This window comes from Taurulus bubalis (assembly GCF_910589615.1).
Source record: "Taurulus bubalis genome assembly, chromosome: 17".
Taxonomy (NCBI): Eukaryota; Metazoa; Chordata; class Actinopteri; order Perciformes; family Cottidae; genus Taurulus; species Taurulus bubalis.
Genome location: NC_136605.1, coordinates 5,372,744 through 5,394,120, shown reverse-complemented (window position 1 = coordinate 5,394,120; position 21,377 = coordinate 5,372,744). Strand labels below are relative to the sequence as shown.

The window sequence follows — 21,377 nt, the reverse complement described above, 5'->3', positions numbered from 1 at the left end:
GAGAAATTTGCATTTGCACAAATCTGTGACATTTGAATTTTCTCATGTACCGAACCATATATTTCACTTGTATATTACTTTTGGTGGTCAATACATCCAAATACAGCAGTGTTGGGCTTTCTTTCATAAAACAAGCTATGATTTACAGTTCAATATAACAATCGCTCAGTCTCCCCCCTTAGGGGGGATTATTTTTCAATTGGTTTTAACCTCAAATTGCTCCTGTAGCTGTGCACGGTGTGTGAATGTTGTATTAATGTTACTCTGGCAGGTGGCAACTTGCATGGCAGCCCCTACCATCAGTGTATGAATGGGTGAATGTTGACAATAGTCTTAAAGCGCTTTGAGCAACACTGAGTGGCTTTTTATGGTTCATTTCTGAGAGAACAATGAAGCAAAATTTGATTTCTTACTCCCTTCCAATGTTGGCTTTAAGACTAAAGGGTTCCAGTCCTGTGATTTAATATTGAAACTGTTAATTTGGGTCTGGAAAAAGTGTTATATCACACATTTGGAAATGTTGTATCAAATATCTATACGTGATTGTAGCTTATACATTACTTATAAGATGTCATTCCAGATCTGACTTTAAATAAAAGATGATTTTCAATGTCTTCCTGACAAAAAGGTTAGTCAGGCTATGGTTCAGCGCTCTCCCTCCGCTCACATAAGGAACTGTGTGGAATGACTCGGTGCCACATAAGATCACACACTGACACAGACAGACAGACAGGTAAAAAAAGAAGAAGCATCTCAATGTGTGATTGGTGCCTCAATAGTAAAGGTCCACATGTTCACATGAGAAAGATGAGATATTCAAACTTTCCAAAGAATGCACAGCGCATTAATGAGTCCACCCACATGAGTAGTCATTGGAGTTGTATATTCAGCGGTGACACAACCATATTGGCCCCACAGTAATCAAGCTTTCTCTTGACATGACTTTCTCTTGAAATGGGTCCTAAACCTAAAGTGTGGTTGACCAAACCTTTAAAAAGCACCGGGGTGTCGTCCTGCTTTTGTGGACTTTGCTGGACAGAAGCAACAGAGGTAAAACCCCCAAAAGTTATTGAAACAAAGAGGATATTTTTTAAACCTATCTGTTCATTTCTATCAACCTTTTGGGCATTTTTTCCCTCCGATGCTTAAAGACCCACAATCCTCAGCAGCCTTTCGAAATCAAATCAAATCTCTTTGTGTCATGTCCTCAGTCGATGGGTGTGAGAAAGAGAAAAGAGGACGTTGCCACCAACAAAGACACAAGAAGCATTCAGCAGCGCAATACAGAGGTAAGATCATCACTTCAGCTCCGATCTCACTGATATAGAAGGTTATTAGGTTATTTTTTATGTATTGAACCTTTAAGACATTTTCTAAAGAACTACTAAATGTCAAATTCCATCAACTGGCAACTTCTTCTGTCCAATGTCAAGGATGTGAGGGACATTATTTACAATTACATTATTACATAATCAGGTTATTAAATAAGTTATCTTTATTATTACAGACACTCATGCTAAATAAAAATAAAACAGAGCTGGAAAATGATTTGGTAAAAATAGTTGACTATTTTGCAGCGTGATTCTCTTGTGTTCTCTTTTCGTTTTCCTCTTTCTTGTTGACTGTGATATGATGAAATGTTAAAATCAACTAATACCAAAGCAAATTGACACATATTCTATTATGAATGAATACATTTAACACTTGGTAAATACTCTTTATTTATGTTTTATTTAGGTAATGTTGAACTTATGTTCCTAAATTTGAAATAATTCAGCTGTTGTTCTCAATGACTGAACAGCGTACAGTACATGCAGCTCAATTGGAAGTATACAAAGTTTACCACACTGTCAGTTTAGAAGTTGACAAACGCCACAGCCGGGTTATCCTCAGTGAAAGCCCTGAAACCTTGGCGCAGGTGGCGGGCTGTATTTGCTGAGGAAACCTCAAGCTTTGGCATTGTAACTGAACATGTAGCAGCAGGTGTGCGGCATACAAGCGTGACTCGAAATAGCATAGATTTTTCAGACCCCCCCTCCCGGGTTTATTCTGCAGGATTCTCAGTCACAACCATGCCGCGGTCGTTCCTCGTCAGGAGCAAAAGGACTCACCTGCTCGGCCCGTCTAAGGACTCCTACAGACAACACTCCCAGCCCCGGACAGACGCCCACCAGCCTGAGCCGCATGCGACGGGACAGGGCAGGACGTGTCCTGAGGGTGCTGTGAGGCCTTTGACCCCCATGCCAGGGGTCAAAGGCTTGCTGGCTGAGGCCTGCTCACCATGGGAGGGGATGGCAGGCCGCTCTTACAGGGATGAACCCTGGCCTTCAGGTACCCAACACTTTCTAATTATAAGACTTTCTAATTATACAGTAGTGTTCTTTGGATAGTATATCAGTTATAACTGAGTAGTGCATCTCATGATTCAGACTACATCTTTGCTAAGCAAATACCCTAAAAATATGATATGAAGAATATTCTCTGTGGACTAAAGTCATTCCCATCATCCTTTCCTATTCGAACAAAAGCCCCCGTGGACAGCAGAGACGTCCCGCTGCCGGTCTCTCCTTGGACGGCGGACAGACGCCAGGCATCTGAACGAGAGAGGCAGCTGGAGGGACTGGTCTACATGTTACTCAACCACACGTCGCACACTGACCTCAAATCCCCCGTCAGCGAGTGTCCTCTCTGTGAAAAGGTAGGAGGCCTCCGCAAGGTGAGAATATTCACATCCTTATTATCTCCGTCGTATCTGCTGCTGTCAAGAAAGAGGAACCTCGGGTGAATAACGATAAAAGTAACTGTCATGACACCGAGCCTGGCAAAAGGCGTTGGTGTTGGCAGTGTAAAATAAAAATATTCACGTGCAGTCTGTGCTGTTGCAATGATTCTTCTTGTGGAGAACGTTTGTGAACAAAGGGGTCACTTGAAAAAGATAAGAGGCTTTACTGCTGCCAGAGGAATGCATGGTGAAAACTGTGGAGCAAAGAAATAGTGCATCTTATTCATGCATTATTTTCACTCAAGCCTCAGTCTTAAACAAATTTTAATAAATCCCAACATTTTAGATGAAGATCCCTTAAATGTGTTAAAACATTCAGACCATGATGTGTTGAAAAAGTTGTATTAGTTTTTGTGGACAAACTCGGGAACGGTGTCACTGTTTTCACTTCAGATCTTTGGCATTTTGTGTTACATACACATTGACACCAATATATATATATATATATATATATATATATATATATATATATATATATATATATATAGTGCAATAAGCTAATGTCTGTCAGGCTGCTGGTCTAGCTATTCTGTTGAAGGAATATTTCGGGAAATAAGATAAATATTTGCTTTCTGGCAGGGAACTAGATGAGAAGATTGACACCACGTACATGTTTATATGGTAAATACGATACCAGAGAATGAAGTCGCTCTCTCTCAGTGTACGTTAGTGTCCGATCTTCTCTGCTCATCTCTTTTAGTGCATGTGAGCGTGTCCCACTAGCTAGCTAACGGCCGCCGCGCCGCACTGCTCTCATACGGCGGTTACAGCGAATAACAGCACCCTTGACTAACGGTGTCGTCGCAGAAGCGTAGCCTAGCATCGTTAGCGCTGTTCACATCGTAATCGCTGTTCACATCGTTAGCTCTGGTCGCATCGTTAGCGCTGGTCGCATCGCTAGCGCTGGTCACATCGTTAGCGCTGGTCGCATCGTTAGCGCTGGTCGCATCGTTAGCGCTAGTCGCATGTTAGCGCTGGTCGCACCGTTAGCTGCTAACTGCTCGCTGCTCTGTTGCCAAGGTCGCCCCCATATGGTAATACTGCCAGAGTGTGGTGACAAAAGTTCTGAAATTCAGCTTTAAAATTATGCAATTTGTAAAATACATTTTAAAAAAGGAGAAAATCGTAGCTGTAGTTGCTCGGCAATCAGCAGTAACTCCAGTAAGTTACTGATCCCAGCTTAGAAGTAGTAATCAGTGAACTTCACGTGTGCTGATAGGCAGATTGATTCACTGCCACTGTTTCCTTATGTTTTCCAGGCTTTATGCTAAGCTAAGCTAACCGGCAGCACAGACTAGACAGTGGTATCATTCTTCTCATCATTTCCCCCCCTCTCTCTGTCTCCCTCAGTCTCTTTCAGAAGTCTTGATATCCGGAGGCGGCCTTCAGACTCATCTCCACAACACCCTCTGTGTCCCATTGACAAGATCACCGCCCGCCACCGACATGCCCATCGGCTTCAGAGCGATAGGCAGCTACGGTAGAGCTAAGGTACAGTGAGAAAGAAGTAGTTTTATTATTTTCAGTACAAACATCATGACCCATCATGGATTCTCTGGTTTGCCCTCATGTCAAAGTCAACGTGTTTGCGTATCCAGGAGCGTAGCTTCGACTGCAAGGTGTGCGGCAAGGCGTTCAAGCGCTCGTCCACCTTGTCCACGCACCTCCTCATCCACTCGGACACGCGGCCGTACCCCTGCCAGTACTGCGGCAAGAGGTTCCACCAGAAGTCGGACATGAAGAAGCACACCTTCATACACACGGGTGGGTGAACACAGCGGTGGGCAGAACTCGTGCTGTGAAAGTGCTCAAACTCAAACTCGGTGCGCTTTCCTTTCCGCAGGTGAGAAACCACACGTGTGCAAAGTGTGCGGTAAAGGATTCAGCCAGAGTTCCAACCTCATCACCCACAGCCGAAAGCACAGCAGCTACCGGCCCTTCAGCTGCCCCGGCTGTCAGCACAGCTTCCAGCGCGGGGTGGACCTACAGCGCCACCGACAGACGCACTGCGGCTATCCAGGCGTGTATCAAGACTGAGACCACGAGGCGATAAAGTGAAAGCGAAATTTGTAAATATTTTTTCAATCCCTCATAATTTTAAATAAAGTCAGAACGGTAACGTCCTGGATAATAAAACCTGATTGTGTAAGAACTTTACTTGTCTGAGTTTTTTTTATATTTGAAAAGCAACACTTTTTTGTATCTTTCAGGACATGTGTACTATGGGCTGTTTCCCCCCCAGGATGTGCCAGGAAACAGTGTCAAGAGGACCATTATTCAATCACGTTGTGCAATTTTCAGGGAACTATTTTCCTCAGAAAGCTGTGTGTGTGTCTGTTTGTGTGTGTGAGATTTTCCCCATTATTGGAAGTAGCATCCTTAATACACTGCAGCTGGGCTCCCGGCAGAGATGATTGATGATGACACATTCACAGGATGCGCTTCCACTAATGCACGGAGGACAGGACGTCCATTTTTGAAAAAAATTGACAGAAAAAACAGACATATATGTGAAAACTGTAATTTAAAAATATGTTCATGTCAACAGCGGGTTGAGAGGCTGAAAGGGGCTGCAGACTAAACCCGCAGAGAACGAGCGAGCAACTCTGTCCCCCCTCTGCTCTGCGGAGCCTTTTTAGTTTTTACCAACTAATTGTCGTGGTTTTGTGGATGCAGCTTTAATGTTTTGGGCCACTCTCGCTGCTCTCATTAGGATTTAGTTTTCCCCTCCGCAAAAAAGCTCTTAAAAGAAAAAAAAACTGTGCACAACCTGCTCAGCACCACACGGCAGACCGACACTGGCAGAGCCGGTGATCTCTCTTAAAGTAATAAAGGGTGTGCCCCAGGGTTCGGTCCTAGGACCACTTTTATTAAGATGCTGGAAGCTACCGTCTTCGCTCTGTGACACATGCACAAGGCCTACTCTTGCTATCTGTCCCCAACGTCCGTCTCAAAATGGGAAAAAGGGGTTTTAGGTTTGCTGCTCCTGCGGCTTGGAATTTGCTGCAGACTGATTTGGGTCTCTGGGAGCCGGTCTCTTTAGGTGTTTTTAAAAATAGATTGAAAGAGCTGGAGGTTCATCTGGTAATGATATGATGACTTGCGTCTTGAGTCTTCGTTTTGTTTTTACTCATGCTGTGATCTAAAAATGTTCTGTCACTTTTATGTCGTATGTCTGAAACTTTGTTTTCATGTGCTGCTGTTCTCTTGGCCAGGACACTCTTGTAAAGGAGATTTGTAATCTCAATGAGGCTTTTCCTGGTTAAATAAATATTACATAAAAAAAAACACAGCGGAGCGTTTAGCAGCTGAAGAGTGTTTCTCTCAGGAGTAAGCAGACCAAAGCATAACTAAGAGGAGAGTGTGTGTTGAACTCCATCAGGTGCATGCACCGCAACATGAGGACAAATCAGTGTTGCTCCGTTTCGGCTGACATTATACACTGCACATTACCTTCCTTTGACTTGCATGCGCCTTGAGTGAAACAACATGGTCGACTCGGATCTCGGCTCGTTTATTACATCTTATTTGCCACATAAACATAAACAGAATCCACATACAAATAAATGCCGTTTTTCCAGCTGATTCAGTGACAGCACAAACAGTGGAATTGACTTCGTAAAACACAGACTCTTCAAACAGGCACTCGCAGTGACCGCTCAGTTCACCTTTGACCTCCACGTCTCTTAAAAGGTGACGATGCGGTGACGTGGTTTCTGTTCGAGTCAACCCGACCAAGTTTGGATCCCGTCGAATCCAGACGGACGTGTCCCTCCGTGTGACGAGTACTTTAGAAATGACACCATGCAGAATGGCTCACGGCAACAAACACACGTTAGTAAGCAATGAGTATTTACTTCGGTCCTCACGGTCTTATTGATGCTGCAGAGCGATGAACGATGCAGGAGAAGTGCACAAACACAGGTCTCACAGCTGTGCCAGCGCACGCACGCACACACACACACACACACACACACACACACACACACACACACACACACACAAGCTGTTAGAACCTCTGTCCCAGTTCTCATTTGTCAGATTTGCAGGAAATCCTGAGAGAGAGATAAAAGAAGAAAGAAAAAAACGTTCGGACCTATCTGGCACACCGGAGTCGAAATCTGCAGGTGTTGCTGATAAATATTCTGGAACTGCCGGCACTTCTAACCACGACAGTTTATTTTAAATAAACCGCTTTGACATTGGGTTGTACTCTGCAGGCTAGTAGGAATGTGGCTAATTTGAACAGAGAGGCAGCTTTACATGCATTTGACTATGAAATGTGATGCAACGTGTTGCTGGCATTCCATTGGAATCATTTGGATGGTATTTTGTGTCAAGTAAATATTAAGATAATTACCAAAAATCGGTGTACTTTTTCAAAGGCAGCCAGAAATAGCTGTCCGCCCACTACTTGTGTTATTAAAGGATTTCTTTAAAGAATTTAATTGAACTGAATTGACTTTCTTTTTGCTGAAAGAGCATGCAGCAAACGACAAACAACAGAATTTAAATGAGAATCATATAACCTGGAGCCCAGTCCAGACAGACAGACAGACTAAGTCACACATTTGATGAATCCTCTTTAAAAGAGTGCTCCACTAAATAAGTTCATGTAGTATCGATTCAGCAGAACATCTGTTGTCTCATTCCATGCATTATTCTTCCTTGTCAAAACCTTCCGCCTACATTGCCCATAATGCAACGCGACCACCAACAGTTTAGTCAAAGATCCAGGTGTGTTAGGCTCGTACTTCGGCTAACGTACTGTGTGCGAATGTGCTATTTTTTTTTCTCTCTTTCAAACTTGTAGTCTTAATCCCCAACTGATGCTGACTCGAGTGACATCACTTGAGGCTGATATAGTGCAGTAGTCCTCCCCCAACATAGACTTCAATGCGGGAGCGTCCTCATCAGATCTTACCTCCTACACCGAGGTGGACGACTGGTCAGACGGTGGCGGTGGAGTCCAGGTGTGGCCTTTACGAGTGCGGTCTGTTAAATGACGTTCTCCTCCAAGTGCTGCTGGACGTGCTCCTTCAAAAGACATAATAACAGAGTTCCTTTATACTGTGGAAACCTGCATGGTCATCATGTATTTTAAAAGGAAAAGAAAAAATACATCATTACACATTGTGCAACCACGGCACAATTTAGAATTTCAATTTGGACAGTGCTTCATGCATTGTCCCCAAATTTGGATAAGACGTAAAAAAATTTGCAAATGATCCCAAACCCAAATGACCCCACTAAAGTGACCTGACTGTGTTGAATTACTATGATGTTACATGAATCACTGATCAACAGTTGCAAAATGGATATGATGATGACTTTTAATTTGTCCGGTTCATATGTCAAAGGTTCCGGACATTCAAGTCCCTTTTCAGTGGGAGGAGCTGACTTGGTCACCTGTATGATAATAGATGCCCCACAGCCCGGCCATCAGGCAGACGCCCATCACAAAGGCAGCGAACACAATTCCCATCACCGGTCCTGTCGGCACTGCAGAGACACAACGTTCACGAGGCAGAGAGGCAGAGGAGCATCTTAAATAGTCTCAGGGTAACGTGGAAAGGAATTACAGAATAAGTAACACTCACTGCTGTCCACCGGGTCTGGACTGGCCAGTGGGGAGACACTCAGACTCTTGGTTCTTTGGCCGGCATTGGGTGCCAGTTTGGGTGCCAGTTTGGGCGCCAGTTTGGGCGCCAGTTTGGGCGCCAGTTTGGGCACCAGTGAACTAATGTACTGGGTGACCAGCATGGGCCTGTAGAGGTTTCTGACCTCACACTGAGATGGGAGACAGGAGAAGGTCTGTAGGTTAGTTGTTCTGTTTTTAGTGTTACAAAGTACAAGTACAAGTGGATATGATTAATAATTATCTATAATCCTAAAACCATTTGATTTACTTCGTATACTTCCAACCTGTGACAAACTTTCTTTAGGTCTGGCCCTGATTGAATAGTGAACATTTTTAAGTCACATTAAAGTAAAGCAATATTTTTGTCTGTATGTTAAATAGGAAGCTACTGCTAGCAGCTGGTTAGCTTAGCTTCACAGAGGCAGGAAAGAGTTCGCTTGATTGTTTTAACATTTTATACAGAACCAGGCGAGCAGTTTCTAGTCTTTATGCTAAGCTAAGCTAACCGGCTGTAGCCTTATATCTAGCATCCACGTGTGAGGGTGGTATCAATCTGCTCGTCTGACTCTGAACCAGAAAACAAATGTCAAACTGGTCCCTCGATACCGTTGCTAAGAGGCTTCATTCTGCAGCGGTTTTTGTGCAATGAAGCGTAGCCCTAGTGCGCTAACTGTTTGCGTACCTGGTGTCGGGACGATCTAGAAACCAGTGGAGGGATACGTAGCCTGTCCTGACAGTCAGTCTTTACTCTTTCCTCTGTGGGTTCCAATTTGTTCGGGTCAGAGAGGCACAGGCGGAGGCTGCAGTGGAGGAACTGCATCGAGTTGTTAAAAACTGGCCGAAGGATGAAACTAAACCTCAAGGGCCGGATCTCCTCCTCTGCTCCCACGTTTGCGTTCCTCTTTTCCATCCTCTCTGGTGCTTCTCTCCTTCTTCTGTCCAGTCTGTCTGTCTCCTCCTTTTCCTCTTCCACTTCATCACCACCATCCACCTCTTCTTCCTCTTCCTCTTTTGTCTTTGCACTGAGGGTGAGCGAGGGGTCTGAGGAGCAGCCGTCGCTTATGACGGTCCAGAAACAAGACCTGTTCGGGTCCGACAGAGGAGAGACCACACAGGACTTCACCTCCACCACATCTATGAAGGGCCCTTTGGCAGAAATCTGCAATATAACAGATAACAAAACAGCTGTAGTCAATGGCAACGGTGCCATACACTTTCAGAAAGAAAAAAGACAATCACATCAAGGAAGTTCTTGACTTCCAAGAATTTGGTTTTGACAGCCTGCGTCAAATAAACACAGTAAATATACGACACACACGCGCACGCACACACACACACACACACACACCTCAACGTAGACACGGTGGTCTGCAGTTATGACACAGGGGCCGATCCGGTTCTGCTCGTAGCTCTCAGCGACAAAGAGCTCCAGAAGAAGAGCGGGTGCGGATGTGTTTCCGGGTGTCGGAAGGTGTCTCGGTCCTGGATCGGGCCCCGGGCCCTCGGGTGCCCAGGGGAACGGCCCCGCCGGAGGTGTGTTTACGAGCGTGGGGACTGCTGCCAAACAGCTGAACTGAGAGCAGAGACAGGAGACTGCAGGTTACAAACGTGTCATGAATAATGGAGTATGTCATGAAGAATACTTTACAGATATCTCACATGTATGCCGAGGGGACCTTTGGACTTCCTTTCTGTCTCATTGAGTGCCAGGATGGCCTGAGGCTCGTCTCTCCATAGTAACACCTGCCAGAGAGGAGGGAGACAGAATGGTGGGAGGGTTCATTCACTGCAACTTCAGCACTGAAGGTGTAAGAAAATGTCAATACATATTTGTTGTATTATGTTTTAGTGATACTGTATTGATTCTCAAAGACGCAACACACATGAAAGAATGTGTGGCAGAAAGTGGCTCAGGAACTGTGATAAATGGGATTTAAACATTATGGGGTTGTGTTTTTACACTATGACAGTTTTCCTAAAATAAGATATATAGAACCAGAGCTATTCATTAATATTTCAAATACATCCCAGCCATGTCTCCTCCTATATAGTCTCATCTTTGCAAAGAAACTGCTCCTCATGCAGTGGGAAAAGAAAGAAGTCGCCACAACAAAGATTGGGCTCAGTGACCTCACAGACATTAATAGAAACATGATTATTACCGTTATTACGACAGAGAAAAGATGCATATTTATTTTTACACATTATAGACACATTATTCATTTATTTCCTTTGTTGCTTGCCTCCCTCTTATCTTTTTTCTCACTTAATCTGCCCATTTTTAGGCTTTACGGCCGGCGGTTGTGTTCACGATGACCTGGGTCACAAGTCTCACTGGGAGCAACTTCCACTTTTCAAGTATCTTTTATGTGCCTTGTTTTTTGTTTTTGCCGCTGTCTGGTAAACTTTGAATTCATTTTGAAGTCAGGTGTTTTTCCCTTTGTGCTCTCAAAGCTTCACTCCTTCTTTTCTCCTTCTCCTCCTTCGCTGCCTCTGTTGGTTTATGTCAGTTAATAGAACAAGAACGACATAAAATCTCCCAGAGTTCTTTAAAAGTTAAGTAAAAAACTTAAAAGTGGATTATTTTATGGAGTAAAATAAACATTGGATTGGAGCAGGGTGTAATAGACAACACATTTCTCATCTCACCATGTTTTTGAACTGCACCCCTCTCGGCGGTCCCAGCAGGAGACCCTCAGTCCCACAGGAAATGACTGGAAACACCAACAGGAAGTGACTCCCGTTGGACTGAGCCCGGCATGCCGAGTCTCGCAGAGTCACGGCGGTCACTGGGACAGACGAGCTCTGGAGGGGAGAACTCATGTGAGACGACGCCACTTTCATAGGAATCATTTCTGTATCAGCGGAGAGATGTTTAATAATAACTGCTCGTGCCAGTTTAACACAACTAGGAGTGTACTGCGTCCGTGTGCACGGCAACATGCTCTCAATGACGGTGGTCACATGTTCAGCATGTGTGATGTTCACCATCTTAGTTTATTGTGCTAGCATGCTAACATCTGCTCGGTAGCACTAACATAAAATACAGCGGGGGCAAAGAGAACTGTCATTCATTTTGTAGTTATTTCATAAATCAAAGTATTGGACAAAGTACAATTTCGACCTGATGATGTCTGAAGATCACCAACATTAAACCAGTTCATCCTGGTGGGACATGAATGTTTGTTCTACATTTCAGGCTGCCGGCCCTAAAGGAGAAAAAAAACTTCTTTGAACAAATGAAAAACCTCAAGCTCGCTTCCAAACCCCTTTGATCTTTTTTCTTTTTATGGTCATTTTGGGGGCTGTGGAGCTGCGAAGCAGTATTATATCAAAACGTAAAGTTGATCAAATATTAGCAAACGTATTATACACCTAGCAGACAGGATCAACATTTGGCGTCCCTTTCGCTCTGTTTCCGATCTCCACTAAACCCCTGAAGGGAAACATCTGGCTCCAGCTGCTCTATGTGTCTGATGTTTGGCAACTAGTCTACGGTGGGTTTATCAGAGTTATTTTTTTAAACTGTTAAAAGACACTAAAACACTGCATAAAGCAGAGTTGTGGGATAATTCCATGTGGGGGTTTTATCATTTTTATATTACAGGCAGCCATCTGATCAATTATTAGTAAAAGCAACATAATGATTAGCAGCTTTACACATGATTCATGGTCAAGATATTCCTAAAAAAAAGCACATTTCATTGATGATGGATATATCAAAGGCAGCCTCTCTGTTTCCTTTCTGTTAGCAACTAGATATGGGGATTTTGTGGGAAAATAGAGGGAGGGATGCAACAGTCTCTCTCTCTCTCTCTCCCTCTCTGTCCTAAATCAAAGGTGCAAGTGAAAGGACTAACATACTTGTGGGCTAAATATTTGATCAACACTTAGGTGTTGGCGGTGCTTACACTGTAATGTGTGTAATGGTTTGTTTAACATGTTTTTGTGTTACAGGAACTGACTAATGTGCCACAGCTGCCCGATTGGTGATTGAGGGTGTGAGAAAGAATGGTTACTAACACAAAACTGTGTTATTAACCAAGGGGTGTGGGAGAAATAGGACAGATCCTTAAAAATTAGGGACGAGGCCTACCAGAAAGGGAAAGGCTATTAGGGTTACAAAAATAGAATACGACGTAAATATAAAATTATAAAATAATAGACGATAAATAGAGGTTGAAAAGTGTATATAGGACTGAAACTGCGGACTATTGGTGACCGGGACACCCGGGTGGCTTTGCATGAGCTAGTGACCTTGTTTTTACATGTTTCCCCAAAGGTAATTTCTCCAAGTAATAGCGCTTTAGCGAATGTTCAAGCAAAGTCTCTGTAAAATACGTGGTAGTAGGAGTTGTATCGTGATTTTAGCCATGAAGAAAACTCTCTCTCTCTGTGTTGGCCAGACGCTTAGATGTGTGTGTATAAGCAAGAAAGTTAGTAGTGGATGAGCAAAGGTTGGGGCTTTTCTGTGCGGCTCCCTTGTGATGATTGGTGGCTGAACGCCCAGACATTTTCGAGTGACGCTTAAAAAATAGAACAAGAGCTATCTGATTAATGGACGATATAAACAGCAGAGGTAATGAGGAAATAGTTAAATAGTTGCAGCAAACAGACTTGAAGCAGGAGAAAGTACTGTCAGCCACGCGCGCTGTTGAAATCGGTTTGGAATGCAGCCGAATTGTGTGTGCGTCTCCGGCCTTTAGGAAAAGTAAAAATAGAACGTGCGACGGTCAGTTCGTATGAGGGTGTGGACTCTGAGTTAGATGTGTGCCAGCCACTGGCGCCTCATATGAAGTGAGGAACCACATTTGTGAATAAGGAAAAGATAAGTAAGTTTCAGGCTGTGCATGACAGACCAGAGGTCAGTGGCCACAGAGGAGAGGAGAAGGACACGCTCCCTACCGGTGCGAGAGCAGAGGCGAAACATCTGGCCGGGACTCCCAGAACTACAAGAGGGAGTACTTCCCAGGTCAGACCCTCCCACTGGGCAGGGCGTGTCTATGTCTCCTGTGTCCCCATCCAGTGGCCGATCTGAGGACCTACACCGGACACCTGCTGAGAGAGCTGCTCCTGCTGAGGAAAAGATGGAGTCTGCAATGCCACAAGCAACATGGAACACAAGTTGTGTGGAACCAATGGGCAATGTGCCAATGTCATTCAGAATAACAATTGTTCCTACTGTTCTTTCCAATAGACACCCCTGGTCACCAAATGATCCAGTGGGCATGCCATCTGATGGTGCAGCAGGCCCGCCGACCGTAGAGCATGAGGGGCAGAGGTCAAATTCCGAACTCTGGTCTCCGAGTGGGGTACGTGGACGTGGCAGGAACAAGGCCAAAACCCAGGGTATGCACAGCACAACTATCAGAACACCCAGTTCCAGTGTTGGAAGTGTGGCAACATGGGACACAAGAATCGAGACTGTCCCCAAGCCTACTTGCCACGACCCTACCAGGGTCCAAGACAGAGGCAACCTGTGAACCAAGGTTAGAACCCGGCGTATACACAGCTGTATCATCTGAACATGCAGTACCAGTGCTGGAACTGTGGAGGCAGGGGACATATGAGACGGGAGTGTCCCCAGCCCAGGGTAGACCCACCCATCAGGTAGAAACAGAGGGCGCAGCAGAACACAAGCCGAAGGCAGCCACAGGTGATGGTAGAGGCAGCAGAGGATGGTGCAGCCAGGCAGCAGACAATGTCACAGATGCACGTGTCACAGTGATGATGTTTTCACCATACCACCTCCCCCACAGACCTAGGGCCTGTGATGGAACACGTAGGTGAGGCACTCGGGTTCCCTATTGACGTGTCCACATCCACCAAACAAAGTATGAAACATGACCATATTGTGGGGGATAATGACTGACTCACAGAATTCAGTCCAAAATGCAGACTCTGAAACTGAACAAACGCTGTTAAGAAAAATTGCCAGTAGCTATATGTTGACGCCGTACTACAGCTGTAAGCGTAGGTGCCGATGCATGGGGGGCTCAGAGCAAAATCCACACCTCCATACAATTGACGATAGCCTTAGTGGCCGGTGTTAAATGTGCCACAAATGGCATTTTGTCTGATTTTGTCACTAAGAATAATGTAGCGGACTCCATCGCTAAAACTTGTAATCCACTTGAAGTCTTGTGTTTTCTCAGTTAGGAGATGTTCATGAGCATACGCCTAGTGGAGAGGGTGAGGACGGGGGTACTGTGTCCTCCATGAGGACGCTTGTGGGGGGTCGGTTAACTGCCTCGCTAGAAGAGCAGCAGTTATGGGTAACAGGGGCCTCTAGGGACCCTGCGTACATGGTGGTTCGCTCTCACACGGGTTTGTTGGGTGCGCCTGTTTTGCTCCATCCTCAGTTGGTTTTGGTGGCTCATGGGGTTCCCCATGGAGCAAGAGGGGAGGCAACGGAGGTAACGGGGGCTTTGCGGGCTGCCTGGTGGTCTCCGTGCATGCTACCCACAGTCAGCATTGTTTTACAGTCATGTGCAATTTGCGCAGAACAGATATAGATATATATATATAAATATAAAAGTACTGGCAATCTTAATGAGGTCTAGACACAAACGAGCAGGTTTAAAAAGAAATAATGGTAAAACATGGTTGGGCGGGATCCTCATTTGATAACTTATATTGAGACAATTAAGAAATACGTCGTATTACAATCTCTGAAAATGTGTGTTTTGATAGGCCATCAAGGCAATGGAGCAGTGAAATAATGAAATAAGATTCCCCATGTCCTTATAGTTAAAAATGAATCAAAGTAATTTATGAACAAACAGAGTGTAGTAAGAAGTTTGGAGGAAGTAAGCTAAAGAGGAGATTTGAGAAACAGCATATTTTAGAGAAATTAAAACTCAGACCAAGTAAAAAAAAAAGATTTATAACAGCAAAACAAAATCAAACATTTGAAAATGTCCATTAATGCACTCAGTACTTGGTTGGGAATCCTTTTGCACGGATTACTGCATCAATGCGGCGTGGCATGGAGGCAATCAGTCTGTGGCATTGCTGAGGTTGTATGGATGCCCAGGATGCTTCAACAGCGGCCTTTAGCTCATTTGCATTGTTGGGTCTGGTGTCTTTCAGCTTCTTCTTCACAATACCCCACAAATTCTCTATGGGGTTCAGGTCAGGGGAAGTGGCAGGCCAATCGCGGACAGTAATGCCATGGTCGGCACACCAGTTACTGGTGGTTTTGGCACTGTGGGCAGGTGCCAGATCATGCTGGAAAATGAAATCCTCATCTCCATAGAGCTTTTCTGCAGACGGAAGCATGTAGTGCTCTAAAATCTCTTGGTACACAGCTGCATTTACTCTGGACTTGATGAAACACAGTGGACCAACACCAGCAGCTGACATGGCACCCCAAACCATCACTGACTGTGGGAACTTCACACTGGATTTCAAGCAACTTGGATTTTGCGCCTCTCCAGCCTTTCTCCAGCCTCTAGCGCCTTGACTTCCAAATGAAATACAACACTTGCTTTCGTCTGAAAAGAGGACTTTGGACCACTCTGCAACTGTCCAGTGCTTCTTTTCCAGAGCCCAAGTCAGACGCTTCTTCCGTTGTCTTAGTTCAGAAGGGGCTTGACCATGGGAATACAGCTATTGTAGCCCATTTCCCGGACACGTCTGTGAACAGTGGCTTTTGATACCTGGACTCCAGCTTCAGTCCACTGTCTTTGAAGCTCCCCCAAATTCTGGAAGCGACTCTTCTTCACAATGCTGTTAAGGCTGCGGGCATCTCTCTTGGTTGTGAAGCGTTTCCTGCCACATTTCCCCCTTCCAACAGACTTTTTGTGGATGTGCTTTGAAACTGCACTCTGTGAACAGCTTGCTCTTTGAGAAATTTCTTTTTGTGTCTTACCCTCCTGATGGAGGGTGTCAATGATGGTCCTCTGGACAGAAGTCAGATCAGCAGTCTTCCCCATACTTGTGATTTAGTTTACTGAACCAAGCTGAGTGTTTTTCAAGGCTCAGGAAACCCTTGCAGGTGTTTCGACTTAATTAGACGATTCAAGTGATTACTTGAATACCCTACTAGTATACTTTTTCATGATATTCTAATTTTTTGAGATAGGATTTTTGAGTTTTCTTAAGCTGTAAGCCATAATCAGCAATATTAAAACAATAAAAGGCTTGCAATATTTCAGTTGATTTGTAATGAATCCAGAATGCATGACATTTTTGTTTTTTTAATTGCAATACAGAAAATAAAGAACTTTATCACAATATTCTAATTTTCTGAGACAGTCCTGTACATATACAAATACATATACACATATACAGTATATATGCATACAGATATATACATATACACATATAAATATACACATATATACATATACACATATACATACATACATATACACATATACATATACACGTATACATACATACATACATACACACATACATATATACATATACACGTGTATATATACATACATACATATACATACATACACATATATGCATATATACATCTACATACACATGTATACCTACACATATATATATATATATATATATATATATATATATATATATATTTGTACACATATACATACATATACACATATATACATATACACATATATACATATCCACATACACACATATATACATCTACATACATATATACATACATGTAAATATATACGTACATATATATATACGTACATGTACATATAAACGTACATATATACAGTATATCGTCTACCCATCACATATAAGCGTTTACATGAAGAGATTAAAATAATGTCTTCATCTAACATCTAAAGACTTTAGAAGACATCAGAGTCCATTATGTCGTATCGTGTCACGTCATTGTGAATTATTATTTTACATGATCCGATCAAAGAGGCTTTGGGTGATTTTTCTTTTTTGCCATGTAATAATTAAAATGAACACAACCTACTATTTAAATCTTCACATTCATTTCCCCCAAAAATCTTATTTCTATGCGGATACTAAACACGTTCTAATGAAAACACCTCATCCACCTTGTATGGATGAGAAGATGAATTCCCCACAAGAGGGCAGTACGGCCTCAATAACAAGAAGACCGCAACATGTCTTCACTATGAATCCGGTCATTAAAGTACTTGTTTGTGTGCAGGTATGCATGTGGGTGGATATATTTGCATTTCCATGGGGATTTTAAGTAAACATCAGATGCTTTAACTTCTAAACTGAAACATAACCCCACTTTAATACGTAGGGTTTGTTCATATTCATGTTGAGGACACAGGGAGGGTAAACATATGTGAGCTAATGCAGTAGTTATGTAACCTTTGTAATTGTTCCCATGATGACTCACTCCCTTACTTCACTTGAAGTATTATCAATTCCATGAACAAGATGAAGAAAGAAAAGAAAACCCCAGTTGCTTCAGAGCACATCTGCGTCATTGTCTGCATGTGGGTGGTCGTTGGTTCAGATGTTTGTCTAAATGAAGACAGTATACACTCCACTCAGTGTTATTATTGTGTTCCACCCTGCCAATACCCGGAGCTTTGTGCGTGGGTGCTGATGAGAGAGTGGAACAGTGACAGCTCTGACATCACCGCCCCTCCGGCGATGTGAGATATGGGGCTCGACTCGGCACTGCACCCGCGCCGGCGGCGCCCGAACGCCACGGACACGATGACGGATGACTCACTCCCTCCGCCGACACCGGCCCATCGTCAGGGTCCGTCATCCAGGAGCTCTCGCTTGGCTCCACATGAAACCCTTCAGAGTTCTCCACGCAGCAATGAGCTCTCACTCAAGTGTAGTTTGGATAAAACTGAAAGAAGTAGATATGACATGGTTTCATCAGAAGGCCTCATATGATGCGTCAGCTGTAACGTCTGAACGCCACGTGCTGCAACTTGGAGCGAGCAGAGAGGTTGAAAAAGTTGAAAAAGCATAAACAGTAATGTATAAATGGTTGAAATGATTTGCTAGTATTCATCCAAGTATTGGATAAATAGTAAGCAAACATTAAAAGAAGCTTTATAAAAAGTTGGAAAAATAAATAAAACAAGAATGAATAAATAGCTGAATAGTTCAAGTTCTAGTACTTTATTTATCTAATGCACAACGACAGAGGACCATTTTCTGCCAACAATGTTAATTAAATATATATGTTATATATGTTATATGAAACAGGTATTCTTCCTGTTTCTGGAAACATTGGAACAAGTGTCTGTATGTTTTTAACCATGAGTGATTTTTTAACTGCAATGATTATACCCGTGTCCTCGTATTGTATTGTATTTTATAATACGGGTAGATCAAATCAAGCATTCTGATTGGTTGAGAGTGAGTCACGGGGTGTACTTTATTCAGCCATAAAGTACTGTACAGCCTGTTTACATTTAGAGCGTTCCATATCAGTGCGCACTTAAAATAACAGGTAGATTTAAATTGAGCGACCGTTAGTTGTCATTTCAAGCTTGACAGTTACCAACATGTTCATGTAAACTTTGATATTGTAACGTCTGCAGTAACGACTCGCAGACGTTGGTTTCCTTAACTTGCAGGTGTATTGCTTGAGTGTTCACAGTATTGCAACGGGGCTCTTCGCTAACAGTAACGTTAGCTCAAACGGAACAGCTAACAAGCTCACGTAGCATCCCCCACACTAGCATAACGAACGACAACACACACGTCACTTCCTCCCTAACCTAAAGATGAGGAATGAAAAAATCGTGATAATTTCCAGTGAGAGATAATTACGTCGGTAATTTCCCGACGTGAGGCAAGCAGCGAGAGCACTTCTTTACATCGGTGGCTGAGTGTCATCCTCCACCCTGCTTTCAACCGGCAGTCAGTGTTATAGTCCCGTATGTGCGTCCCGTGCGTCGCGGGACTATTTTCTCTGTCGCTGAAATGCGATACACACCGTTTGGTGGCTACAACTATTTTGTGCTGAAAGGGAGCTGACTATTACTATTTATAAAGTCGCAGGTATTATAAAAGCAATAAGGTACTCGAGGCAGTACTGTGTCTACAATAATGTACAGTTCAAGGCTGCGCGTCGGGCCTAACAACTCCCTTGAACAGTACATTATTGCACAACACAGTACTGCCTCTCGTACCTTATTGCTTAAGTATTGTATTGTATTTTATATATTGTTGTTGTATTTGTGTTTTTTTATCGCTGAAGGGAAATAAATGAATGAACATTGTAGTGTGAGCCTGAGGTAAGGACAGAATCAACAGACCTCAGATGGCAAGGCTGAGTCGAGCCACTGTCCTCAACACACACTCTATTCACAGGCGTCTGGCACAATGACAACTCAATTGTCTAATTCTATGATCCCACATTACAACAGTTGACAATAATGTCCAGAAGGCGTGCCCGAGAAGATGAGGAGTGTTTGTTTAAAGGCTTCAATTCCTCTTTGTCTCGCTGCATCGGCTTCTTCTATTTGAAAGCTTCTGGGTAAACTGGCATCACTTACTTTCTGGAATTCTAACTTCTCTTTATTTTTTGAGCCTTCAGGCTTCTGGAAACGTATTCTAAGTCAAACATCATGTCGGTTCCACTGTGCCGTTCAGGGGTGAAAGAGTTCAAAACAACACACTTAAGTAGAAGCACTGTCACCTGACTCCACTGCTGTTTGTGTCTCCACATTTCTGCCCCTCAAAGTCTCCACACATGAGCTTCACATGCGGATTTCATGCATTATTTCTTTCACCGGATAACCAGGACATGTGATAACATAACATGTGATGTTTAACATTCATGATGATGATGATGATGATGATGAACAGCAAATGTATGATTGACCGTAGATTCCAGTTATAAAATCTATTTATTCTGATCACATACATAAAAGACTTATTTGGTTTATTGTGGATATGCAAAAGCATGAATAAAGAACAAAAAAGTACACGCCACCCCTCCACAACTCAGACGAATAAGTTCCTGTAAATGGAGCAAATTGTTGGTTTCTTTTGTAAATAGACAAGATATATTGTGGCAATTAGTTGGATGTTTGGACAACCACATAAGATGCTTTAAAACAAAGTTTGTGGTTTTAAACACTCAACGAAGTCACGACTGTTTGCTGTCCTGGCTACTCAATGGTGGACATCAGGGCTGCAGGAAGTCTCTACATTGTCTGCCGCAAACTAAAAACACATCTTTTTCGACTACACTTTGAATAAGGAAAGTAGCACTTTAGTAGCACTTAAATGGCACTTACTGATAGCACTTTGTGGTTTAACTTTATTGAATAAATTGTACTTGTTCTGAGTTTGTACTCATGGTTGAATGCACTTATTGTAAGTCTCTTTGGATAAAAGCGTCAGCTAAATGAAATGTAATGTAATGTAAACGGAATATTCGTCTCAAACAAAGTTGAGTTTCTCCAGATTTTTGTGTTGAAATTATTTCTTTTTTTTTATGTTTGTATAGAATGTTCGGAAGATAGGTCTATACTTATTTTGGTGACTATGGAGCGAGGGAATCGGTCCCAATTTGTGTTCATGTTCACTTTTCCCATTGGAGCTAATAGACTCCGGACCTGCTGCTGGTGGTGAAATCCACGTGACACCAAAACAGGAAACCGCTCCTCCGTTGGCCGTCTCAATTCTGAACCGTCTCTTGAATCACCTTTTGCAAAGATGCGCCGCGTTTTTCTCGCAAACCAATCGGAGCAGGCTGGGCCTTAAAGAGACAGGCGCTGAAACGGAGCGTTTTCAGACAGAAGGCGAACACAGGTACCGTAAAAGTCGGGTTACACGCCGCTACTACCTTCGGTCAGTGACCCCGTTTGCTCCCCGCTAGCCAGCTGGCACTCATGCTAGTTCCCGGCTAGCTCCGACAACCACCGAAGGTAGCGGGACCAGCCCCGGCTCGACACCCGACTTGGGCAGAGTAGCAGCAGCAGCAGAGGGGAGTAGCAGCAGCAGCGGCCAGTAGCAGCAGCAGCGGGGAGCTAGCAGCAGGAG

At 43.5% G+C, this 21,377-nt stretch overlaps 2 protein-coding genes across 2 annotated transcripts; one reads left to right on the top strand and one right to left on the bottom strand.

Annotated features, from left to right (window-relative positions):
• Positions 1-2,072: 2,072 nt before the first annotated feature.
• On the top strand, positions 2,073-4,819 carry LOC306750130 (uncharacterized protein; the record flags this gene model as incomplete). The annotated part of the gene is made up of 5 exons (XM_079233525.1): positions 2,073-2,331; positions 2,529-2,698; positions 4,133-4,273; positions 4,381-4,546; positions 4,626-4,819. 5 exons carry the CDS (start codon positions 2,073-2,075, stop codon positions 4,817-4,819), a joined length of 930 nt encoding a protein of 309 aa, XP_079089651.1.
• A 3,346-nt stretch (positions 4,820-8,165) lies between these two features.
• On the bottom strand, positions 8,166-11,276 carry LOC306750129 (transforming growth factor-beta receptor type 3-like protein; the record flags this gene model as incomplete). The annotated part of the gene is made up of 6 exons (XM_079233524.1): positions 8,166-8,284; positions 8,383-8,572; positions 9,106-9,582; positions 9,772-9,996; positions 10,083-10,166; positions 11,073-11,276. 6 exons carry the CDS (start codon positions 11,274-11,276, stop codon positions 8,166-8,168), a joined length of 1,299 nt encoding a protein of 432 aa, XP_079089650.1.
• Between the last annotated feature and the right edge of the window lie 10,101 nt (positions 11,277-21,377).